We start from the raw sequence: 26,136 nt of genomic DNA, 5'->3' as shown, positions 1-26,136 counted from the left end.
TCACCAATATGCTCCGGAGGACTATAACACTCAAGTGGAGGAGTGAGGGGAAGCTTCATGACCCAGCCTGCTGCAGGGCAATAGCATCTTATCACAGAGGCTGTCAAGCTAAAAAACCCATAACAGGAATGATGCCCTGGGAACAGGGAGGAACCTGCTGATGTATGAAGCTTAGCCTTGACAGCAGTTTTGCAATGCAAAACCCTCCAGGGTCTGGAACTACAACCACCTTTGAACCATAGAGATGTGGGTAGGATTTGACTTGTGACACCTACACAGCCCTCTTCCAAACACAAGTAGCCAGTATCATTACGCTCTTTCTAGAGATGGGGAAACCAGGCTACAGAGTGTGGGAAGGGACAGGGAAACAGACACAGCCAGAGCTAAATTCCACCCTCCTTTGCACCCATGTGAATGCAGAACAGCTCTGTTTACCCTCCTAGGGAGCGATCCCAGAAAAGCAGACCACCTTCTGAGCCCATATCTCAAAGGTACGGCAGCACAGTCTTTTGCACTAGGCCACTGGGGCCAACCTGTTCAGAACAGGGAAACCCTTTAACACCTGTGGGACTTCTCAAGAGCCCAAGTGCATGCAGCTGTACAGGCTACTCCAAGGAAACAGCAGTGCCTACCTGGAGCGCAGGAAGACGGCTTTGCTGGTTGGGAATGACTTTTATTGAGACTGTCCCCTTGGTTTCTTTCTATTGGAAGGTGAAAGAAAAAAAAAAAAAAAAGAGTTGAAGAATGTGGCTTCCCAGACATCAGCCCAAAGACCCTAGGGTGCCAAAAACCTTCAGCTGTATAAGACATTGACTACTGGAACCATCCCAAAGGCTAAGCTGTTTCTAGCAGAGAGCACTAAGTCCTGGAGAGAGATGTGCTTCATTTAGGAAGCAAAGAGCTACTGGGGCCCAGGGGAGCCAGACACACCGCTGCAATGGCCAAAGGTATTTGCACTGTTTGAACCCCAGAACCAGCTCCAACAGCGTATATAGAATAGGGCTCCGAGCCAAGAGCAGGTAGAACGGCAACACCAGAATAAACTTGGATTGAGAAGCAAGTCCACCCCCAGCTCATCCTCCCCAGAGGAACTTCAGGGCCAAGGGGCAGCAATACCCCAGACTGGGGAGAAAATGCTGCCTCAGGTCACCAGTTAGTACCAATTCTTCCCCTGCTCCTTGAGAGCAGCCTAACCTCTGTGGTATGGGCTAACAAACCACAATGGGAGAGGCTGGGAATGGGGCAATTGTAGTATAACTACCAGAACTCAAATAGAGATAGCTCTTCCTGGCCCCTTCCACAGAGGGATCAGCCCCCCATTGACACCTGCATCTTCTCTGCTGGGACCCCTTGTCATAGGCCGATTGTGAGCTCTCAGGATAAACACCCTTGGCAGGAGGCAGCAAGCTGACACAAGTTATGGCAGCCTGAGCTGCCCATACGCTGGAGAAAAAGACTTCTCAGTAGCTGGGCTGGCTGCTGCCTACTGAAGGTTGCAAGAGGCTCGACATGACCAGCAGCTGGAAGACCAACACCTGGGTGGTCATTACTAGCTTTACTCCCATGGGAGATCGGGGCTTTGTTCTATGGGCTTGTACAACAACAAATTAAAACCTCAGGAAAAGAACTGGAGCCCTCAATCTGGACTGTGCATGCAGAAACCTTTCTGGAGTTTCCACACAGCAATAGCCTATACCGATATGTGATGCATCCTTTCACGACACTAATACTAGTCACAGTAAAAGAACAATCATAGCTTCTCCCGCAACAGGAGGTGCAGTGACAACTGCCATCATTCACAGAGGATGTTGCTACAGACTCCAATGAAAGAGCAACCCAAACTTAGTACTCAGGTGAATGAGGCTGACCCCACAAGCTGTTTAAAAAGAACGTGCAAAGTAGCAGTTTGGAGGTAACTGAACTGAATAGCAATCAAAGAAATTTAACATGAGTCCCAAGACTTCTCTCTTTGCCTCTCACGAAATTTATTAAAGAAAGGCAGCTCAGCTTTGCTGGCTCCAGGGAAATCCTATTTATAGATGTGGGTCAAATTTATTTCTCTTTAAATTTACATGGTAGGCTCAAGAATGAAAATAAATTAAATAAATACATCAAGCATGCGTGGCAAGGGCTCTTCCTCAAGAGCGGTATCCTGCAATACCTACCAGCATCTTCTGCAGCTGGTCAACCGAGTGGTTGTTCACACTCTGCCCATTGATTTCTAGGATCTCATCACCCACATGAAGGGAGCCTGCCAGTGACAGGAGAAATGGACCCATGAAATGCAAGAACAGGCAAGATGTGTCACTACTATCCCAGATGTCATGGAGCACACAAGTTCCCAACTTGCTAGTGAAGCTCAAGAATACTGACTGAAACTCCATGGGCATTGTCTTACGGGGAAGCCAAGAGACCCAACATCTCATACCAAGCTGAATATGGATTGGTTTGTTCAGCATGTTTCTACCAAAAAGCCCTCTATGTGCTGGTTTACACATATGCATAAGCAAGCATTTGGTAGCAATGAATATGGAGAACGTTGCTCTCCCCACTCCATATATATACACACTTTTCCCCATCTATTTTTCTTAAATTTATCAAGCACCAAGGCTAGTCATCCTGGATTCTGATTTTACTTCATGCTATGGTTTTGCTTGTGGGCAAACATTTAATTTTGGGGATAGGCAAAATTACAATAAATACAATAAATTTAAATTAAAATAAATAAATCTCAAGCTACATTTTAGCAGAGCCCTTTTCTGCAAACAGTAGTTTTGGGTTCTAATTCAAGATGTCTGTATGAGAGTCAGCTTCTGATATCAAATATGCTGCTGTACATCAGGAGGAAAATAACATCATTAGAGTTGTATTGGCCTTACATGAGTGGTGTATAGGAGATCAGACTAAGATCCTTGTTTTCTACATGGGCCAATAAAACAAAAGAAAAGCCACGCTGTTGCAGACACAGAACACCCTACCATGCACACAGGTGCCAAAAAGTGATTGACTGTGTTAATCTGAAGTCAGGCAGAAAGCAAGCCAAGATGACACCTTAGAGAATAACTGGTTCAGAGAGGCATGTGGTTTCAAAGGCAACAACCTACTTCATCAGATGCTATGAATGGACAGGCTGTCCATTTCCCTTCAACATAAAATTCTTTCTGCCTGTCCATTCAGAGGCTGGTGAAGTAAGTTGTTGCCTGCAAAAGCTCATATCCCTTTTAACCAGTTATGCATAAGTGCACCAATAAAAAAAAAAAAAAGAAATAATGGGTGTTTTTTATTCAATTTCTACTCGCAGGACCTCAGCACAGAACTTCTGCCTTGTTTGTGCAATTTATGAACCAGGATAAAGCCTTCCTTCACAGTCTCCAGATATGGTTGATATCTAAGGACAAGGAATCCATCAGCAAAATGCACCCACACAGTCCTAGGACATTTGCCAATGCAAGCCTGCCAACTGCTCCTGCTTCTTTCCCCCATTAACATCTTGAAGCCTCCACTGTGTTAATACAGCTAACATGTAAAGGGAAGGGGACATGAGCCGCCTCGGTTTCAGACACACTTTGGGCAGGGAAAGGCACTGAAAATACATTTCAGAACCGAGGACTGTTTAATCCCTTTGCTTTGAAATAATCCAGCTCCAAAGATGAACCTGACAAGCCATCCTGGGCAAGTGGGTGGTGAGTGAGGGGTTCAAGTCTCTGACTTCAGCAGGAGCCTTTGGTGCCTACATCTCTCATCTTGGTCAGATACAACTTCAGACTCCAGCCACCTGCTGTTACCTTGTCTGTGAATCATGCCTCCATGAAGAATCCTGGCCACCGTGCAGCTCTGCTTCTCATTCAACTTCAGCGTGATTCCCTAGAAGATAGGAAAATCCATGAAAGCCCCAGTTGTAGTGGGAAAGTCCTGTCCTGGCCAGTATCCAAGATGGTATGCCTGGTTTTTCAAGGACAGTCATCCCCAGGGCCCAATCCAGTCTGGACAAACTCTTCTTACCAGAACAGGTATCTGTCAAAGCGTTCTCCTCCAGGCTTCTGGCAGAATAGACACTGGTCTGGCTGAGGCCTCCCAAGCTTGATATCACTGTGCACTGGCTGTCCCCCGCCCCCAGCCCTAGGACCTGGACTGGTCATTTTCTCCTACCGTTGGTGCCAGTGCAATGGCTTCCCCAATTCCTGCAGTCACAAGGGTGAATGCAGTCTTGCCAGCTCACCATGGGCTCCTCCGTGACCTTCTCAAACTGGACGAGCCGTACTTTCCTCACTTCTCGGCCGTTCATGTGGGCTGGGCTGCCTGGGGTAGCAGAGCCATTGGTGTAAATCTCTTCGGTCATGGTGTTTGGCAAGGGAGTGACAGCCTGTCAAGGCAAAACAAAGATGGGGATTTAGGGACAGCCTGAGAGCCCCTGCAGCATGCTCTTGTGACTGGGAGTGGAACCCATCTGGAAATCCCCAGCAGATCCAGGACACGTCCTAAGAGAAAGACTGAATAGGGACCCCCCTGCACCATGATCCAAACTTGTCGCCTCTAAGGTGCATAATCTGCTCAGAAAACTGAAGCCTCTCCCACAACCAGGGCCAACTGTGGAGCTGTTACCCAATCAGAGAGGTAAGTAGTACAGGCACATCCCTCCATTTGAATGGGCAAGCACTGGGCATGCAGCAAAGACGCCAATCCCTGTTCAAGTGGGATACTGAACCCAGAGTCACTCCTGCTGGCCAGATGAGGCATGACACTAGCAGAGCTCACTGCAGGGAACGATAGCAGGAGGGGCCTGTCCACAAGACAGAAGGAAAAGCAAGCAAAAAGGACAGTAGCAGGCAGGACGTCACCATGAGACACAGACAGGCTTGATTAGCTTTGTTTCCAGGCTGGAGGTTTGAGAGGTGGTAGCACTTGAGAAAAGAGGGCATCAGCCCCAAGGTTCCTGGGTACGTGTCCTGCGGCAGAGATCTCCGTGGCTTTGTTACGTGTCATAGTAGAAGCCTTGGAACAGAAGCGCGGTACAGCCAAACTCTACTCCTTGCTACACGAGTAGTGGATCCAGAGTAACTCCACCACAATGGATGAAGTCACTCTGGATTCACACTCATGTAAGTACAAGCACAAGCTACTTCTCTCCTGTCCAAGCAGCAAAGTCATTCGCAGTTTAATGCTTCAGCATGTTTCTTCTCCACAGCAAGCCACCAGGTACCACACACTAAACTTGGTGGGTAACTGACACAGGATTTAAGTGCATTTCCACTCATAGGTGCAGCAATATGCCAACAATTCACTCTGCTGAAGGATCTCTAAGGGAGCATTAACCAGCATCCCCAGAATTTCTCTCACACCACCCAAATCCCAGAGCCAGCTGCACTTCCAGCAGAGATATTGGCAGAACCTTCTCTACCTCTGACATAATGTCACAAACTAACAGGACCACACCGTGATGATGCATCACAAGGTGGCACCTAAATGATACAACAGCTGCTCCATGGGTCAATAAGAAACCAAGACGCAGCCTGAAACAGATTCCTCAGAACCATGTTAATGGCACAGCACAGGACAGAGGCAGGACAGGGAAATGGCAGCAAAAAGCAGCAGGCTTGAGGCCAAGTTCTAGCAAGAAATGCTTGATTCCCCTCATTTAAAATGGCTTAAGAATGTGTTTGATGCCAGAAAGCAGTGTGGGGGGAGGAAGGGGAATTCAGGTGATGAGAAACTGTCTTTCCAATGTCCTGTTCCAGGCTAGCCCTGTGAAGGGAAGGGAAGTGGTGGGAGGGGATATGCCCCTCCCCCTCTGCAGTCAGAGCACCCAGCCAGCCAGCAAGCATCCTCCAAATCTCCAGCCTGCCCACGCACTCTGCCAAGCAGCAGGGCAGGCTGCAAAGTGAGCAGTCATCTGTTACCTGCTTCCAATTCATCACAGGAACTATTTGACCCCCGTGCTGCTTGAATCCTGACAATCTGGCCATTACTTAAATGCCAGCATAGGCCTCAACTCTCTCCCCGCACCCCATTCCAGTCCCACAACTCCCTGGACCACCAGCATGATATTTTCACTGCTCCAAATGGGCCTGGTCCCAGCATAATGATGCTTTCCAGATAAGGAATGGAAGTCAGGTTCCAGTCTCCTGTGCAAAGCTTTGAGGTCACTGGTCACAATTGGATCTCAAGCATATTGCACAAAGCACCAGCCTGAATCTGTGAACAGGACACAGGGCTAAGATCATCCCGGGGGGGGGGGGAATGGGGATGCTGCTGTGGTGCAGTCAATGCAACTGTAACACCACAGGGGCTCTGGGAGGCTGCAGCATGGGTGCAGAGATGTTAACTCGATGCACAGAATTTAGACTACACCATCTGCAGCACTACCAGTGGCTTCCTGCTAGGTAATGACCTGCAGCCACTCCTGTTAGTCCCATCCTAGGCTTCTCCAAGCTCTAATGTTCAGCCTTTACTGTAGTTCCTGACCAACTCCCTCTAACAGCCCTCTGCCAATGCACCTCAGCCCTGATCAACAGCCAACCAGCCCTGGGCACAGTGCTAGTGAGCCTCTCCTACACCTCTCCCCTATACCCAGGACTATACAGTGTTGCCTCACATAAAGCAAACACTCCCAGATCTCTTGACTAGATATTCCTCCACTGGTTTTACTGCTGCATTAACACTTTACCAGCTGCATAGAGCAACCTTTCCAGGCCAAGCACATTAACCTCTTCTGGTGTTGAGGTGGCAAAATGCATTTTTGCTAATGTTAAGGAAAGTAGAACACCTTCCAGCTAACACCTGGGGGCTGGCAGGTGAGGGTGGTGAAGATCTGCAGCTAAATCAGAGATGTATAAACAGTGCTTTCACGAGTTTATGCTCATTTCATCTGATGCAGCTAAGAAACTTCAGAGGACCAGTTGCATTCTGCATGCTAGTGCCAGCACCACCCCAATCACAATCCCCTTGCTCCAAGGTGCTGATCATTGCCCTTGTCAGCTTTACTCCTGCATGAGTGACTCTGTACACTGTGTGCTAGCAAGCAGAATGAATTGCTCCTGTGGTGCAATCAGCTACTGCATCCTCCCCTTAAGCCCTATGGACCCATATTAGACAAAGAGCCCACACCAGACACCTCGGCTTGTTCTTACCTGCCATCTCAATCAGCATTACAGCCATTCGTCACCCCTAGTGGAATTCTCTCTACAGAAGCAGCTGAGATACAGGGACTCTCTCTTTGCTGGAGGGATGCCCAGCTGCATGCACCAGGCACAGCACTTTTTGCACGCATCCTTTGCTGGAAAAATCTCTCGGGACCACCACAAATTACACACGCTTTCTAAAACAGCACAAGGCAACTTCAAGAAGCTGGCAGGCATTTCAGAATGAGCAAACAACAGACCCCGGTTGGGTCAGGGAGATCTGAACCTTCGACCTTCAGGTCCAAAGACACAAGTCTACCGCTCCTACTACAGGAAGAGTTCCCGATAACTGCAGTAATAAGACATTCACATGGGCCAGCCACTAGAGGGAGACAGAGACCTGCACCGTGCCTGAGTAGGTTACCTAAGCCTCATCTCCACATAAACACCTGTGTGGCACCGGGAGGTAGGGAGCACAGAAAAACAGGGCAAACTCCAAACCTAAAGTGCAGGACAGCCTGTTGAGGAGTGAGCCCTGTATGAGCCCCAGAATGAGTATGCAAAGGCAGGCAGGCTGGCCTGGGGATGGAGTCCAGCACTGAGATAACAAGGGAGCTACAAACCAGGGCCAAAGTGCGATGCCCAAGCTGAGCAGGTACAAGGACCAGAATCCAAAAGGGAGCTGCTGGCCAGGGTTGAGAGGCCCAAATGAATCTAATTTATTTTTAAATAATCTCTTTTTGAAAGAGCCAAAAAACCCTTCCCCTGGAAAATAAAAATAGCCAAATGGCTTACTGCTGCCAAACGTGTTATATATACGACAAAAGCTGTGTTAACTGGCACCTTACAAGCCAACATGCTCTGTTAACCAGCATGCCAACTTGTAAGGAAAAAGTGAAACCAGAAGTGCCCACCATGGCACTAGGTACAGAACAGAAGAACCACTGCACTAGGTACAGAACAGGGGAAGGAAACATAATCCCTTGCAGACTACACTGCTGACTGCTCCCCACCATGGCACTTCTGGTTTTGTGGAGCCCCCACAGCCTCGGGGAAAGCAGCCTGCACTGCCAAGCCCCCACGGTCCCCCTGCAGGCTGCGCAGGTCCCCTCTCCCTGTCCTTCGGGGCCCACAGGAGGGGCAGCGATGCAGCGGGAGGAGTGGCAACACCCAGATGCGGCGGGACAGGTGGCGGCCCAAACAGGCAAAGACGCCTGTTCAGGCCACTCAGTTATCTGGCATATTTTGTTATCTGGCACCCTCCATTCCCCATGGGTGCTGGAAAACAAAGCTTTTACTGTATATATGTACGTGTGTAGCCGAGTTACAGGGTCTATAAACTTGGCCACACATGACTATGCTGCACTGAGTCTTCACTGTTGCATCTAGGTCCTAATACATCTGGCCTTACAATCTATGAATATATATTCATAGATTGTAAGGCCAGAAGGGACCTTGGAAGATCATCAGGTCCAGCCCCCTGCACCAAGCAGGAAAGATAACTGGCAGACAGGTGACCCCAGCAAGGTGACTGTCCAGTCTCCTCTTAAAGATTTCCAGGGTAGATGATTGCACAACCTCTGAAGGGAGCTTATTCCATAGGCTGGATACCCTGACTGTGAAGAAGTTTTTCCTATATAAGTTGGCCATTCATGATTGTGCTCCACTGCAGCTTACACTAGAAGGGACAACACTAAATTATCAGATGGTGGGGCTGGGTCTGCCCCCCAAAGGAGGCCTTGCCAGTTGGAGAGGCACAGATTGGGCCTGGGCTCAGAGGGAAGACGTGATGAAAGAAGAGGCAAGATACCCAGTGAGATCCCCTTTGATCCACTACATCCATGATTCTCAACCAGAGTGCCCCAAGATCCTTTCAAGGGTGCTGCAGGGTGCCACCCAACAGTAGCACTGTTAGGCATGCAAACTTGATTGACAGTATAAACCCAGAGGCTTCCAATAATAATCCAGAGTATCACAAACATTCTGATCAGTTGTAGGCTTTCTGAGGTCTTTGTAACAAAAGAATTGGGCTATTATTTTTCTGTAGTCAAAAAATGAGTGAAAACAAAAAGCCTGAATTTTCTAAGGGGGGCCTAAAGTCTATTGAGGAATGCCTTAAGTCTAAGAAGGTTAAGAACCACTGCACTAGATACAGAACAGGGGAAGGAAACAGAATCCCTTGCAGAATACACAGCTGACTGCTCCCCTCTCCCCAGCTTTGCCCTCCTCAGCAGAGCCAGTGGCAAGAAGTGGCAGGTGACCCTGTCCTGAGTTCAATGTGCCTGCTAGAGGAGCAGAGTCAGCACAGCCTCCCTCTTATCTCTCCTAGTTTTCTTCCAAGCATGTTACACAGCAGTCCCAGCACTTCAGCAACCTTCAAAGAACAGGCCTAGCACAGACCAATTCTTCAAGACGCAGCACATTCCAGGCAATATTGTTCAGGTGCTGTCACAAAGGTTGGGCCACTCAAGGAACCGCCAATCTCAGTCTCTCCCAACCACCTGGCTCCCACCTTTGCTTTTAGCTGAGAGAAGGGGAAAACTCTCTCTCCTGGAGCACACAACGATGCTGATTCATATAAGCTTTCACCCTGCTCACTCAAGACACCCTCATGTCAGGATGTGCGCTGGCTAGGAACAAAGGTCATTTCTACAGAGCCCTTTACCTAGAGTCCAACAAACTCCAGAGGATAACTTCACCTACCTCTGAAATGCAGCCACCTCAGGGGTGGAGCACAGTAGCCATTAACAGAGCACAGCAGCACAGAACAATGGTACAGTGAAGTGAAGAATCTGTTCACTTTATATGGCTAGAAGAAATTAACATCCAGATGATTCATGGTCAAAACAAAGGCCATCTGAGTTCACAGAAGTCATATGCCCCATGCCTGTCTAGTCCTGACACCAAGAATGCAGAGGCCACCACCAGCTTTGTGCACTTGGGGCACAGGTCTATTGTGAGAGGGCAGTCTTACCTAAGAGGGATTAAGCTGCTAAATACCCATCTCCTTTAATCCCTACCCAGCTGATGACAGATCCAAGCAGCATTAGCAGAGAGAAGGAAATGAGATGCATGGGCAAGGGTGGAAGTGACCATTCCAAAAGAAATCAACCAGATGATAGAAGGGCAGAGGGATACAGGAAAACTGTGCTAAACCAAGGGGGCCACAAGGGATAGGAACCCCTCAGAAGTGGGATCACAGCGGAGGCTGGTGCTGAGTGATCATGAAGGGGAAAGCAGAAGTGCAGGGGGGAACTGAGAACACACTGGTTGCAGCATCCCATGAAGCTGGTACATCTGTTCCAAACCTCCCATCCCCTTCCCAAGGCCTCGCCTTTTGAAGTCAAACAACAAAAAAACCCAAAAAACCCACAAGAGAGACAGAGTCACTGGGAGAAGACAGGCAAAGAGGAGGAGAGCCAGATGCTAGGGTGCTGGCACATTTCCACTATACCTCCACTCAGAAGCACCACCCCAGATACCTCCACTCTGAAGGACCCATATTTGCATCAGTGCCCCAAAGAGATGCCACCACCCAGACCAGCCACAAAGGGGTGGCAAAGGACTCTCCTGCCTCATGAGGCAAGCTCATTATGCACCTTATGCACAGTCTTAAAATTAACCTGGTTCCCCAGACCTGATTTCAGGTGAGGAGAAAGCAATGAGATCTAGGCTAACAAATATCTGTAACATGGAGGAAGTCACTGTCACCAGCTTTTATAACTTGTTCACATATCCTGCACTATTAGGTGTCTTTCATAAAACCCCAACTTCTGGAGTCTGGGGATTAAATGACAATCTTTTATCACTGCAGTTGCTGAGAGAGATTCAAGTGTGACCCCCTTGAAGTCTTTAAAAAAAAAAAAAGGCGACAAGTAAAAAGCCCTCCAATTATGTTGAATTTTGTTACATTTCGTTACTCTGAAGCTGCTCTCTTGATCTGGGAGCTTGACTCATATTTTGGATGCCCAGGCTTGATAGTAATAACTCTGTAACACAAGCACCATAGGGTCATACCCAAGGCTATACCATAGCTCATGAGGTCAGGATTATATGGGCAGTGCCATAGCCTGCTTAGTGTGTTCTGGGTATTTGAGTAAAGTGCATAGCCCTGGGACTGGAAAAGGCAAAGTGGAGCATACACCAATGTTAACAATGCTGATGGAGCCCATGCTGTGGTATTAGTCACTCCACAACTAACTCACCTGCCCTCATTTTCAAGACTTCTAATTGCCAAAGGGCCTGCCTGGTAGCAGAAGCATTGAAAAGGAGAGGAGATAGCAGCCCTGAAAGCAACTAGATTCCCTCCTTTTAAGGCTTCTGATAGCTGCCCTTTGACAGCAGCTTCCCTGCACTGGTTCTGGTGCAGTTAACAGGAGTACAGTTAAGCAGCCAGCAAGGCTGAAAGATGCTGCACATTTAAACCGTTTGTGCAATTAATTGTTATACAGATAATGGATGCAGAGAAAGCATGGGTAACCCACTGGGTCTGACATGGTGAAATGCAGCTGCATGAGTTATGTGCTTACCTGGTGTGCCTATAAGTGGGCATCCTGGAAACATCCTGTCTAGCAGACACCCGGCAGCTGCCTTGTTGTTTTTAAGCGCTGGCCTTGTTTGCCCTGTGACCTGTCAGTTCTTTGAGTCATGATGACGGTTTGGCAGAGCGTGCTGATGACACACTACTCTGCAATCCTTCTGAGGGGCAGGAAACATCTGCAGGAGGGTTCAAAGAGTGCACAGCCCAAGTGCAGACACATCTGAGAGCCAGCTCAGCAGAATTCAGGCAGAGATAACAAGGGTTATTGCAGTCTGAGAAGGAGTGCAGGGCCCAAGCAAGGTCAGAGCTCAGGGTCACATCCTGCCAAGTGCAGGGCTCAGGTTAGGACTGACCATTCCTTCCTCCAGGCCAGGGGAGCTCCTGAGGTTAAAAGGAATAGCCACAGAATGGGTGGCTGAGGCAGTCTTTAATGGAGCTCTGCAGACAAACCATGCTGTGCTTTGCCTGTCAGTGGTAGGATTGTATGGGGAAGGGAATGGGGGGTGGGGAAGAGGCAAGGGAAGGGACCTTGACCCAATTTTATGGGGCTGCAAAGCAAGGGAGAAGCTCTGTGTTCAGACGCCTTTGAACAAGAATAATTCTGTTCTCACCGCGGGTTCAACATCTCCAGGGAAAAAGGAAGGGTGGGTTTGCTAAGCCACCAAGCAAAACAAATACCCTCAGGAGCCCCAGTGACTTTAAAATACAGATCAGCCATCAGATGCTATTGCCAGAGCTGGAAAGATTTGAACTCCTAACCTGAATTTTGCCAGTGGCTCTTATTTCTAAAATGGGCTGAGCCCAGATCAGAGGAAAAAAGTTGGGGGGGGGGACTCATTGAAAATTTCAGAATAACGTAAAATGTAGGTAAAAACATCTTTGAGCAGCTCCAAGCTAAGGCAGGCAAGGCCATGACTCTAGCCAAGCCTCTGCACAGCTCCTGCAGAGTGCTGATACTCATAAAGATATCAAACATTAACAGGACAGCTCATTTAACAGCAGTTAAGATCTTTTTAAAAGTCATTATCCTGGTCCAAAAGTCAAATGAAAACTCTAATGTCCCTGCCATGAAACAGGAAGGGGAAGATGTGCTCCAATGCCTACTTTACTCAGGGTCACTTTTTCCAAGTCAGCCTGTGCCCTTGAAACTCCAACTCCTATGTTCAGGGGTAAAGGCACCCTGGGGACTGCTCATTCTGTGCTGCCCATACAGCTGGGACAGACATCCAAGAACAGCTGTGCCAAAATACGTATCAGGTCAAAGAAACACAGAGGCCAAGACCAGGCCCCTCAGAGGCTTGGAGCATTGCAGCATAGAAGGGCAGGATCTGTTGCTCAGTGCAAGAGGAAAAATGGCTGCTTTGCTCACAGCAAGACAAGAGCTGATATTGCTGTCAGGGAACTAGTGACTTGGAGCCTCTGTCCTGCTGGTTTTCAATGGGACCTAGGCTCCCAAAACACCCAAGCCTTTCTGGAGCATCAGCCAGAGGGAGCCAACAATGTTGGCTACCAGCAGGTGAAGAGGCTGATGTACGCTCATAACTCACCCAGCTCTGCCAATGCTCCACGATCCAGAGCTGTGACATCCCCCACTGTATCAATGCCAGACCTCCCCCAAGGTTCCGATAACACAAGGGCAATGCTGAACTTCTAAAGCCCTATTTATTCCTCCTGTGTCTCCAGTCAGAACGGGAACCCACATAAGCAAACATTAACAGCTCATGCACTAACGTGCTGAACTGCAGGCAGGCCTCCCTAACAGCAAAAGAAGCACTGTTGTAAAGAGGAGGAAACTGAGGTACAGGGAGACAACTGATCCAAAGTCACTCAGTATAAACCAGTGTCAGAGGTGGGAATAGACACCAGGCCTTCATTAAAAGACCATGACTGTGGGCAGATTCACAGAAATACATGCATCTCAAAGCTAGAGAGAAGGGAGAAATGAGGAAGAAGATTCTGGGTTATTTTTTAGAGCAATAGCCCTGTCCCCTTCTCAGAGGGTTGGGAGTCCAGGCAAAATAAAAGGTGAGTAGGAAGAATACCACTCACTCCATTCGACCCAGGGGTAGAACAGGGATAGATGCACATCCCTCCATAAATGGAGAAGCATGTCAGGTGTTACTGTCAGACCTAGCGTCATCTAATGAACAAGGAACTTTCTATCACCTGGAGTCTGCAGGACCTGACAAGGGAATGCTGTAACAAGCCATTCACACTCAGCCTTCTCTAGGTTTCTTTAAACCTACAAAAACAATACAGCCCTGTGCCATCCCTGCCCACTGGGAGCCCAGCTGCTTATGTTTTACCTTCCCACTACACATGACTGTTTCTGATTTCACCAGACCAAGTGCATGACCCCTGTGTCACTCTCAGCCCATTGCTGCTGTAATGATATCCTTATACTGAGCAGGAGAGACTGGGGGCAGATCCTCAGCAGATGTTTGACTGATTTCAGTGGAATGATGAACAACAACAATCAGCACCCACTCTGGGCAGCTAGAGGGATTTACTTTGATTTGTCTTAGATGTACAAATGCCATCTTCCATACACATTTCAGACATTTTTTAAAGAGTTTTCATCATGGTGCCAGATCTAAACCACAAAAAATAAGCAACTCCAGAGTACTGGCTAAAAGGTTGCTGTGTCAGCACATGTGGTGTGGGGCAGTGCTTCTTGCCAGTTTCTACTGCACAACAGGGTGGGTTAAGAACAAAAGTTTCAATCTTGACTCCTGCTTTCCTCCCTGTGCTTGTGAGTTTAAAAAAAAAAAAAAAGCAGCATATCTATGTAACAGCCCAACCCTGGGTGTGTGTAGCCTGAATGCTAAATGCTTTCATCACCTCCTGGACACTGCTGAAACAAGGGCTGGATCCCCAGGTGCTGTAAATTGCTGCCAGCTGCATTAGAGAGCCCCAATGTGCACCAGCTGGTGACATGGTCCCTTTAAGCAATGGGACACAATATAGATAGTACTTTTCTGAATGACTACCCTGCCCCTTGCTGCTAGATATGAAGCCTGCCACACAATAAGAACTCTCACTGAGGAAGGCAACAGCAATGCCCCATTCTCCTAGGGCTGAAAATCTGTTGTCACATCTCCGCCGGGCTGATCTGTGGACTTGCTTCCTGAGGTTGCTCAGTTGCTGAATCAGCTCACATGACAGGCAGTTCCAGCTCAGACCAGCCACAACTTTGCAGCAAAACCAAAAAAGAGCTTCTCTTTAATTTGATTCTGAAACTCCCAGATTGCTATCCCCTCCCTACCCAGACTGAGTCAGATAACAAATCTTTTTTCCTTCCTAGTAGCTTCAAATTCCCCTCCACCTACTGTGGACACTCATTTATGCATGGTACAAGGACAGTGATAGGTAAACAGAATAGGGACTATTTTAAAGGTGGCTACCAGGCCTCTACCAACCCAGCTGGAAACATACCCTCACCCCAAAATGGTCCTTCTAGCAGGAGCTGAATTCAGCCCTCTCTATGCCTAGTCAGCACTGCTCCCTCAACAGCCAGGGAGCGGTTCAGAGTAACTGAAAGGGACTTTGTGGGGAGCGGCTCTAATCCAATCTCTTGATGTTGCAGGCAACCATGCCATAGTCTTGTAAACTATCAAGAGTCACTCCAGATGTATACCGGCATGAAAAGTAGCATCACCATCCCTGCCAGCTCAGGAGATGGGGCAGAGGAGGGCATGGCAGAAGAATGAACAGGTGTCTCACGCACCAGTCCCCTGGGTGTTACCAAGAGTAGCCATAACCCTGCCCCGTCAGCAAAGGCAGCTGGAGCCATCTGGTGACCTTATGGAAAACTTCGATATAATGAGGAAGCTGTCTGAGAAGGGAAGGATGGGGCAAATCAGAATCATGACTGGCAGGAGAAACACCATGTATCTGGGTCCATGAAAGCAGTTTTTCTTAAGCACCTGGGGGATAACTACTCTTCTAGCATGGTTCAGTACCTGCTGAGGTGTTGAGGCTTTAAGCCCACTTTATGGAAATGGGAAGCTCTTCCCTAGCTTGCCCCTGCAGCCATATGGCTGAGGGCAAGCGAAACACGAGGGCATCCAAACCCCATGCCCCCAGACTTGGGCCTGTACATAGGATCCCCACCAAAAGATATTGGAAACATCTGAAGCTCCTGGTAGGCGTGGACGATGTTTGCCAGTAGTAGGGCCACTTATGGTTCTGGACTGACTCACGGATTTGGACTTGATTTGGCTGGGAACACGAAAAATTAAAAAAAAAAAAAAAAGAGAGAGAAGAGAGAGCAGCAGCAGCAGCAGCAACAACATGACACTTGGCAATAACAATATAGTGCCTTCCAGCTGAGGATCTCAAAGTGGAGAGGGGGCAATGTTTACTCTTTTGTCATACAGATGGAGAAACTGAGGCACAGACAGGTACAAAGATTTGTTCGAAAGCTTACAAAGAGACTAAGAAAAGACCGGGGTGTCCTAGCTCCCAGCCCTGTACCTTTCCAAGCCAGCTTTGCCAGTGGCAGGGAAGAACAAAGATGGTAACCCAGGACTGACTACAACTGAACATTAAACTTCTTAGTGTCTTTGACTCTGTCCCAGTGAAGTTAGCAGCTGAGGCACTAGCCCAACACACAAACCAGGATGCTGCAGCTGAGGACCTACGGTAATGTCCCCTCTGCTGTGGGGCTTTTTTCTAGGCTGCCTGGTATGAAACCCAAATGCATTCATCCCAACAGCGAAGCAAGCCTGTCATCAGTGCCCCAAGGGTCTGTGAAAACCTGCTAGCCCAAGTGCCACAGCAACATCCCAGCCAAAGCAAAAGGAATGGAAGCCCTTTCTCCCCGCAGGGCTAGCAAGCGCCCAGCCTGCACCACGGGGGAGCTGTTGGCTCCCTCACCGAAGAAGGGGCTGGCTGCTGGGGGGACCCTCGCCTGTCTGCACACCCAGCCCTCTGCCTGGGGAGACCTGTGAGGAGGCCACCCCACAAAAGACCCCCCTTTCTGCCCTTTGGCAACAGCCGGTCTGCTCTGGGGCTCTTGCTCGCTCTCCCTAACTCGGGCCGGGCCCGGGGTGGATGCTCTGGAGCGTCACCAAGCAGACGGGGGCGCCGGGATCGCTGGGGTCCCCCTTGGCCTGTCCCTGTCACATGGGATGCCAGGGGCCTGGCTCCCTCCCAGCTCGGGGAGGTGCCTGGAGGGGCTGGGAACCGCGGGCCGGCAGCGCCGAGCACCGACCCCGCGCGGGTCCTGCAGGGCAGGGAGGAGGCGGCCTGGCGCCCCCGCGCCGCCTACCTCAGGCTTGGGCCGGTGCTGCAGCAGGTGCTCCAGGTAGAGGTCGGACAGCGCCGTGCGCATGCTGCTCACGCTGTCACTGCGGCTCCACTTCAGGGTCATGCTGAGCTCCGGCCGCCGCCGCCTCGGGCCGGGCTGCGCCGCGGGGAAGGAGCTGCCGCGGCAGAGCGCGGGGCGGAAGGCCGGAGCCGCGCTGCGGGCAGGCGGCTGGCCCGCCCCGCCCCGGCCACGCCCTCGCCCCGCCCGCGGCAGGGGGGGCGGGGGCCGGCGCGCAGCTGAGCGGAGCGCCCCGGCCGGCGGCGGCGGGGCCCTGACGGGGGCGGCGCGTGGTCGCTGCCGCTCCCGGCCCGGCCCGGCCGAGACGTGCCCCGCGCCCGCCCCCTGCGCCGCCCCAGGGCCCCGCCTGCGCGGGGCGGTGTCGGGCGCTCCCCAACGAGCGGGGGCCAGGGCGGCCTCTTTGTTCTGCCCAGCGAACCGCACAGTGGGACCCCGGTTGGAAAGTGGAGCCCGTACAGGTGCCAGCCCCCGCTGGACAGCAAGTCCCAAGCCCTCCCTAGTACGGATCCGCACCTCCCCCTGCACCCCAGCTGCCTCGGCTTGAAGCGGGCCAACTTCTGACTGGCAAGAAGGGTGTCAGAAACGGTCCAGCTTCCCGCTGCACAGAGGACCGGCTGGCAGTGGGCATGGGCTGGTACAGTGAGGGCAGTCTAGGAACCTGTCCGAAAACATTGCATCCAGTTATCTTGTGGTGCAATCCAAACTCCCACCCTGAAACAACCTGTCAAGTGCCAGGAGGCCCTGGGCAGTGGGTGCCCTGCTCACACCTTCAGGAGGTGACCCCTGTGCCCACAGCCTCCCACTGCTTATCAGGTAACCGTGCAGCACTGCCACTCCACCCACATCACCATCCTGACAGTCCTGATCAGCCCCAGGCCTCACAGCAGCAGCCTCTTGAGATTCCCATCGCTGAGGGTGAAATCCAGATACCACTGAAATGGGTGGGAATTTTGCTCTTAAATTCAATGAGACCAAGATTTCACTATATATTGAAATCCATACCAACTGGATAGTGATCAAAGATTGTCACCCTTGGACTTTGCTCAGAGCATTCATTGTGACAAGTGGATTGGTGACCTCAGGCCAGTTTTACTCAGTTTTGGTCTAAGCACTGGTCATACTTTGAAAGGAACTTGGAGACAGGAAGCTCACTTCTCATTCAGACAGTGGATGTCTTCCCCATTTCCCTTGCAAGCAGTTGCTCCCCTTTTATCTTGCCCATGTTTCAAAACTCCTAATTAGACCCAGATGCTAGTGCTTATGGACAAGGGGCACAAGGAGGGGTGATACCGACATGAGACACGTCTGACAAGGTGCTGGGAAGCAAGATTGCTACTTGGCTGAGAACAGAGCAGTGGAACCTGAGGCTGGCAGAGCGCGCCCGTCGTGGGACCGCTCGGAGCCTGGGGCCGCAGCAACGAGAGCATCCTGCGTGCCTGCAGCATCTCCCATCGCTATGCCAAGCTGATGTGCTGCCTCATGGTGTCCAGCACGATCTGCAGGTCCTACGTAGAGCACATCACGGGCCACCGCCAGTACACCAACGCTGCCAGACCAACTGCCACTGGACCAGACCCAGAGAGGACCGCCTGAACCCCTCTCTGCGCCTGATGGACTTTGAGAGGAATCTTCAACAACAAACCACCCTGCTCCACCCAAAGAGGACCCCCACGATGAGACTCTATATGGACTAAGAAACGTTCTCCAACCTACTCTCTCCATCATCGTGGACCATTGTACAGGTTTGTGTTTATCTATCTTCTTTCTCTCTTAGCATTGCAAACCCCCTCCCTCCGCTTCCCCCACAGCACAGAGGATCAACGTGCTTCTCCCACGCAGCCCCTGCGCACAGGTGGGGCGCTGGGGAGGCACAGCGGCGCTGGGAAGGTGGGTGGGGAGTGGAGCGGGGGAGCTCTCTGCTTCGTTGGCTAACATTGTATTTTCTGTAACCTAGTTGCGTTCCCCTCCTCTTCCCCATCCCTATCCCTCTTATGTTAGTCCCTTGCTCAAGCACTCTGTATTTCCCTACTGGCTTTGTCATCTTTTTGGTTCATAACTGTTAACATCTACTAATAAAATTCAATCTCGCCTTAGACCAGAATGGGCAAAACCTCTCAGACAGCAGATTTCACATAAATAATAGATACACTTATCAGGAGCTTCTTTTATTTCGGCCTGTCTGTGAAGCAGCTCATTTGAAGAGGTCAACGCTAAATTCCATCAGCTGGATGGGCCAAATGGAGATGAAGGATGAAGTCATGCTGGACCATGTTATCTGCTGTGTCTTTGCTCTATAGACCATTGCAGATCTGACTGCAGTTTTGAGTGTGCTAAGCAAATGCAATGGGCTCTGCATTTCCCTTTTCCCCTTTTCTGTCTTCCTCCCCCAAATCCATAAGGCTGCCTATTGATCCCTGAAACAATCCTTGAAATTGTGATACTGATCAGATGTGATGTTCCAAAGGTATTGTGTTCTAAACAAGCAACAACCATCAAGATAAGTGGTGGGTAGGTCTCACTTCACTCCACCAATGAAAAATCTACCAGTTTTAGCAATCCAAATTGTGGAGTAGGAGACCAAAACAGAGTAAGCCCCATGCTCTGTACCTTTCATATATAAAGGGTCTTAGACTGTATATGGCAACTACAAAAGTGGGACCCAAAGTCTAGATCAGAGAATCAGGCGCTTGGTGTGGCCCAGTCCAGAGATCAAAATTGCTGAGCTGAGAAGTTTGGAGGCATTCAGTTTTGTTTCATCCCTGTCCCTAGATGCATATTCAGCTCTTCATAAGCAGATGGGACCTTCATGCTTCTTGGTCTGTCACATGTATCAGCTTGCACAATGCTGGCAGCCATTTTACCAGATGGACTGGGTGTTAGACAGAGCCAGAAGACATTTGTCCTACTCTGGGATCTATCACTGATTTCATGTAAGTCATTTACCTCTCTGTGTTTCTTTTTGCCCGCTTTCATTGTCTGTTTTGTCTATCCAGAAAGTGAAAGATAGTGACTGTCCTGAAAAGTTTACAAGGTTTGCCGTGTGTCTAGTACAACAGAAACTTGGCCTCGGATGGAATTCCTAGCCCCTACTGTGACATAAATGCTAGTATAAGGAAGTCCCTCAGGTCAGTGTAGCACACAGGGACAGCCTCATACCACAACTTGGAAATGCTGTGAGGAAAGTTTTATCCCATTAAGCAAAAAAATGAATCCTTTAGGAATAAATCCATTTAACATGAATGATTGATTCTATGTTATAGACTTGTGTGAGGTTCTTTCTCAGTGCAGAGTAATGCTTGCAAGGAGTTTTCCTCTTTACATACCAGGAGTCTATCCGAAGTGGCTGAAACCAAATGTCAGTATGACATGCCTCTATTAAGGAATATTGCATGGCTATGGGTATTATTTGAAAGTATATGTATTGATAATACTCCCAAAGGAAGATCAGCTGCCAAGTCATTTTGCTAGTTTAACTCAATACATACTGATAGCAAAACATCAGAAAGGGAATAAATCAGAGCAATAAATAATCTGATCTGGATGTTCAGTGTACATTTTCTTCATTCGTACAAAATCAGCAGTTTAAACAGGAAGAAAGAAACAGTGCTGGTCAACCTGATATGTGTGAAAAACCAGGAACAGCTCACGTGTACTCCTGGAACTTCTGAGGGACATTTCATTGGGCTGGGCCACACAAACCCTAGAGAAGACATAGATACGCCTTGCAGTTCCTTTGGTTTTCTCACTCCATGAGAACCCTGAAAAACAAAAGCAGGAGGCAGAATAACATGTCAGTAAGTGGAAAATCAGGTGAGAACATGCTGGGGACCAAGAAAGGAAAAGAAAATGAAAATAAGACCCAACTTGCTGTAACTACAACTTTCTCTTGCTTGGTGGGATAAAGCTGCTTCTAGCTGGCGACACTGAAAAAAACAAAGTACTGAGAAGTTTAGTTTGGGGATTTGGCAGAGAAGGCAAATTTGAGTTGCACTTCTCTCAGGAACACTGGACCATACTCTTTCATGAAGTTATCAAGGACACTTCCCAGAGAACAAAAAGCACTCCTAAATACAGCAAAAGTATTCCTGGAAGGCCTGGGTGTGGTATAGCAGGTATTCAAAGCCTCAGTTCCCACAAATTGATTTTTTCAAAGAAAGGAAATTAGTTCTTCCTCCCATCTCAGCAGAAACTTCTACAGCGGGGAGTGATGGATATGTCTACCATGGTCCAGTAAGAGGGCCCCAGTCTTTTCTTTGGTAATTAGAACTATTGCTCTTTATATAAAAAATAATCCATAAAATGTATGTATTTAACTCAAAACCCAAATCTGAAAATTCCCAACCTTTTGGAAAATTCATGTCCAAATTTTGTGAACATTATTTGTAAGTTAATACTTTTTACCACACCCAGAGGCTTAATGAAGCACTTCATAAACTGAGAAGACTTTTTCTTGTATATATTTCTCTGAAGGACTACTTTGTTTTAAAAGCACAGGGCACATCATGAATCAAAACATACAGTGTTGATTCTACCTATAACATAGCAGACTGCACAAGAAAACATATCCTAAGGAAAAAGAGAAAGGTCACGGCAACTCAACATGATGACTGAAAGAAAAGTAATTGCTTAAATAGAAAGAGAAGGAAAAGAGAGTTTTGCCTATTGAGATTTCTTGGTTTAGCAAGATCATTGAGCACACGAGAGGCTATACTTACTGGATCTACAAGTGATAGCATAGGGAAAATTCCTCTGGCATGCCATTCCACAAAACTACTTTGTAGGAAAGGTGAATGTAAAAGCATTATTTGTATCATCTAACACTATAGGTACGTATCCCAACTATGCCATGCCATACACCACCTGCTAAGTGATGCAGTCCACGTGTGATGACCACCATCTTGGTCACGGCTAAGAACCAGACTGAAAACAATGTAAACTGAAGGATTAAATCTTGGAAGTAGGAGTGTAAGCAAACCATCTCCTATGTGGACTGGGCATGGAGGGAGCTGCTTCATAAACACTGAACTGCGGGTTACATAGACACTTACGTGATAGAGCAGAGAACAAGCATGAGCCCCAAGGCAATGGGGAATGCATACAGAGCCGACCGTGGGAAGGTCTCGCGGACGTGGGACCAGAGGTCATTCATGTACTCTGAGAGCCAAGATCGGCGGACTCCTGCAGAGGGAACATATTCTACTCAGTGAAGGGAACAAGGCACTGTGGGAAGAAGGATTCTAGATATAGTTAAGTGAACTGTGCTACAAGGATCTCCTTTGTAGAAGGGATAATTTATCTGCCTTGCTGTATATAAGAGACCCAATAATATCCAATACTGATTCTCCCTTGCCTGATCCTCTGGTATCTCTGAGACTTTTCATAAGGGTACATTTGGAAAGTCCTAGGGTCACTTCTTGTTAAGTCAGTCATTTACATGGAAGCATGAACAATGTAACACGATCCCTTTCCCATCTTCTTTGTTGATCCCAGATCATTTAAGTGTTAAAGCTAAGAATAAACTTTCCTTTTCATTTCCCACACCTTGTGACTGTCCTTTGCAGATTTAAGGGACAACAGCTAAAGAAGGAAATAAGTCTAAAGTCAACATCCTCAATACAAATTACTTCAGGCTTCAGCTTCTGTGCAAAGGAAGCAGAGAGCACTGAGAATACTGAATACTGAGCCTTTTGTACAAATGCAAAAGATGGTAGTGTGACAGCAGTCAAGTAATTATGCTCTGCCCTCTTGAAATATTTGTTCACCCTTTGGCATGGTTGGGGCTGGAGAAGCTGGCTATGAAAGTGTCTTAGTGCACATCACAAAGTCCCTAAGTCCCACTGACACTAATTTAGCTCTTTGTGGGGTAACTTTATCAAAGTATCTTAGAATGAAATAGCTCACAGGGTCCAAAGTCCCTTCCCACCCTTCAAGAGTGGTTCTTCTTAGATCAGTCCTGTGGGCTTATGCTCAAGACCATAACCACAGTTCTGGTATTTTTGTGGACTCACTGAGAACTTCAGTCTCTGGTGCTGTAAATCCTGTGATTTACAGCACCAGAGACTGAAGTTATTGATATGTCCACAAAAATACCATACCTGTGGCCATAGTCCTGAGCATGGAGCACCTTTCTTCAGCACACAATTCATTCAAAGAGACCAAGGAGCATCACATCCATCACTTACCTCAGCGTTCATAGCCTAGACACCATGTGATGGGAGAGGGTAAAAGATATGTAATCTACTAGTATTTCCAGTGGATCTGCCAGTACTATACCCTACTTCCAGGGTGCAGAGTTGGACAGAGAGAATTGGTTTCTACAGGACATGGCAGATTGTTCTGTTGAGTGTATTCAGCTGCTGCTTGGGCTACTTACGCCGGATTTCTTCTTGTCTCTCCTCCGTGGCAGGGGGAATCTCTTTGCTCGTCTCCTGGAGAGCCAGAAGTCTCCTCAGCACCACTTTCTGCACCCCCCGTCGTTGGATCCCCAAAATCCGGTGGGTGGAGGACAGGAAGACACTTTCAGTGTTGGAATCAGAGAAGGCAGAAACAACCAGACAGACTAGCAAAGGAAAGGCAGCCTTCAGCCATAGTGCTGCCATTGCTGCAGGGTAACTTCTCACACAGGGAGCTGGTTCCTCCTCCCCTGTTTGAAAAACAAGCCCCTCACGCACCTCCTCTTGGTCTTTGGGGATCCATGAACCACAGCAGCCTGAAAAGTTTGAACGAGTGTTTGTTACGGTGGGAAAAGACTCACTGCTACCCATGCCCACATTTTTCTCACCCCTTCCCTGAATTAATGCAACAAAATAGGTGTGAAACTAAGAGGAACTGAAGTTACCATACACAAAGGATCTGACCGACAGTCCATGGAAACAAAGAGACCCTGGCTATCAATTGCTGTGGGCTTAGGATCAGGCCCAAATAATACTCAGCTCTACATGGAACATCTGTTTGGAGTGCTGATGTATGCAAGGTGGGTGCAAATCAGGGGAGCACATTAGAAAATGCTGGGTTCCCTAGGCTTTGGCTAGCAAGTCAGAAGCTATTTCAGGCGCATTTCAGAGGATCTCTGCCTGTTCAGAGCCAGATACTTGGAAAGATTCTGAATGTGTGGACAGACAGACCTGAGGTAGAAAGTCAGGATCCCAACATCCCTGCTGTTTACAGGGGCCTACATCCAGCGTTAGGATTCAGTCCCGTTCCTACAGGAGCATCAGTGGAATGCCATCTTGTCCTCTGGTCACACGGACGGCTGGCAGCTGTGCAGTCCTATACCGTGTCACTATGATGACATAGCTGCTAAATAACTGTGTGCTGCCAGGAAGTACTAAATGATGGCTGTGAAAAAGACTTACCTCAGGCTGGGTGAAGAATGAAGCCGGCAGGACGTTGCACTGGAACAGGAATGTGGCAAAAGTGAAACCATGGCAGACGGGACTGCCACGGTAAAAGAAAAAAAAGAAATGTGCCCATCTCTGCTCAATGATCTGTTCTCGTGCCACCTTTGCACGGGCAGATGGTCTTGTGTGCCAAGTACCCTCATGTAGGCCGCGGAGGGTCCTACAATCACCTTTGGAGTGGCTCCCAAACTCACCTGCCATGACTTCGGATGGATCTTCAGTGAAGAGGGTCTCCTTTGAGGGAGTCGTCACGTGCCTTGGTGAGTGTCTGCTGGGCTCCAACCTCCCCTACACCCTGGCCGTGTGCCACCCTCTAAGACAGGCTGCAGGATCTCTTTACAGCTGACCCTTGGAGGATGATCTCCTTGGAAACTATGTTCCCTTCATCGCAGAAGAATGTCTGAGGTTCCACCTGGGTCTGGAGGATTCGAGATGTCCCATCTTCTGAGACATTCTCCTGTGGCTCCGGATGTTTCAGGAAGAAGCCTCTGACCACCGCCGTGTTTACAATACACCCACAATCCTCCATCAGGGTCCCTAGCCTCCCAGAACCCAGTGGAAAGTGCTGAGTCAACCCACACTGGGCAGGAAAAGAAAACAGAACAAGGAAGAAAGAAAACTAAAAAAAATTACACCAATGACACAAAACAAGCCCTGCAGTGAGGACCCCTAAACCAAGCACAACAAAGACCAAGTGGGAACAAAAGAGTGAGAGGGAAACACAATAAGGGAAAAAAGGGAGAAAGGAATGGGGGGGAGAAGCCCTAGTGCTGTAGGCTTGCCAACTCCACTCCTCCCAGTGCCTTCAGCAAGCACGTCCCCTGGGCTGGGACCCATGCTCCCACCCTAGTCGGGATGTCCTTTGGCTCCTGCCCGAGCCCTCTTTAGCTCAGCGTCTCCACTCCACCCGTCACTGCTGTGCTTGGTGGGTCCCACTGCCACCGCCACCAGTTTCTCCACCGGCCCCTCCAGCTCGCTCCTGAGCTTGTCACTCCCAGCAGTAGTTGCTACAGCTCCTGCCACCGCCTGTCTCTGCACTGGCTCTCCTGTTTGCAGCCAGTGCTGCTTCTTTCCAGTGTGGGGAGGGCTTGCAGTCTCAACTGCTGCAGCCAATCTACCCCCTGCCAGTTCTTTGGCTCCCTGCTGACAACGGGAACCTCCGCCGCAGCGGCTCCCTGCCATGCTCTTTGTTCTTGGTGTACCCATTCCTGCACTCTCGGGGCTGGCTTTTATCCCCGCTGGGTAGTGCCTCCCGATGACATCACCCAGTCTCAGCTGTAGATGAGCACGGCTGATGAACTGCGTGATGACTCTCCCCAGCACGCTTCTTCGCTCCCTCGAAGCCCTGCAGTAGGTGAGTTTTTTCCTTTCACATTTGTCTGGGGTCTGCCTGCAGGTGTGGCTTCCCCCTTACCCGATCCTACGTTCCTGGCTCCCACATCGGCATAGGCATGCTTTATAGCAGTGTGCTGGGGTCAATTTGCTGTCCAGACCCCAGAGGCCAGTATAAAAAACCCAGTGGGAGACCAGTGGGAGGAACTGGAAGAGAGGTTCCCAACTGGCAAAGAGAAGCCGGAGCTGGAACAGGAGCAGAGTCCCTCTGTAGGGATGTAGTGGTTGCCCCAGGGAGGGGTTTCCTTAAAGGAACAGAGCCAGGGAAGTTTCGATAACTTACCTGAAGGAATACCGTGGAAGGCAGACACTGACAACTCAGATTGGATCCCAGAAGGGCCAGATAGGATGAGGATG

The 26,136-nt window shown here is 49.1% G+C and overlaps 2 protein-coding genes and 1 long non-coding RNA gene across 3 annotated transcripts in view; 1 reads left to right on the top strand and 2 right to left on the bottom strand.

The window, feature by feature from the left end:
* MPP1 (MAGUK p55 scaffold protein 1) overlaps window positions 1–17,182 on the bottom strand; it is a 40,607-nt gene extending 23,425 nt beyond the window's left edge. The window contains exons 1-5 of the mRNA XM_090058948.1: window positions 16,931–17,182; window positions 4,220–4,363; window positions 3,786–3,864; window positions 2,166–2,251; window positions 633–701 (exon numbers count right to left, since the gene is read on the bottom strand). Coding sequence (XP_089915074.1) covers window positions 633–701; window positions 2,166–2,251; window positions 3,786–3,864; window positions 4,220–4,363; window positions 16,931–17,032 — 480 coding nt within the window. The 5' untranslated portion in view covers window positions 17,033–17,182. The remainder of the gene's footprint in view (window positions 1–632; window positions 702–2,165; window positions 2,252–3,785; window positions 3,865–4,219; window positions 4,364–16,930) is intronic.
* A 209-nt stretch (window positions 17,183–17,391) lies between these two features.
* On the top strand, window positions 17,392–22,041 carry LOC149858378 (uncharacterized). Its single transcript, XR_016443716.1, has 3 exons — window positions 17,392–18,729; window positions 19,757–19,917; window positions 21,814–22,041. It is a non-coding gene; the product is annotated as an uncharacterized LOC149858378 (long non-coding RNA).
* On the bottom strand, window positions 19,907–24,598 carry SMIM9 (small integral membrane protein 9). Its single transcript, XM_090058949.1, has 3 exons — window positions 23,361–24,598; window positions 22,036–22,165; window positions 19,907–20,745 (listed from the first exon to the last, which is right to left on the bottom strand). The coding sequence occupies exons 1-3, from the start codon at window positions 23,749–23,751 to the stop codon at window positions 20,730–20,732; spliced, it is 537 nt and encodes a 178-aa protein (XP_089915075.1). The 5' UTR covers window positions 23,752–24,598; the 3' UTR covers window positions 19,907–20,729.
* Window positions 24,599–26,136: the final 1,538 nt, after the last annotated feature.

This window comes from Crocodylus siamensis, chromosome 8 (assembly GCF_052110815.1).
Source record: "Crocodylus siamensis isolate JL-2025a chromosome 8, ASM5211081v1, whole genome shotgun sequence".
Taxonomy (NCBI): Eukaryota; Metazoa; Chordata; order Crocodylia; family Crocodylidae; genus Crocodylus; species Crocodylus siamensis.
This window is presented reverse-complemented; position numbering and strand designations above follow the sequence as displayed.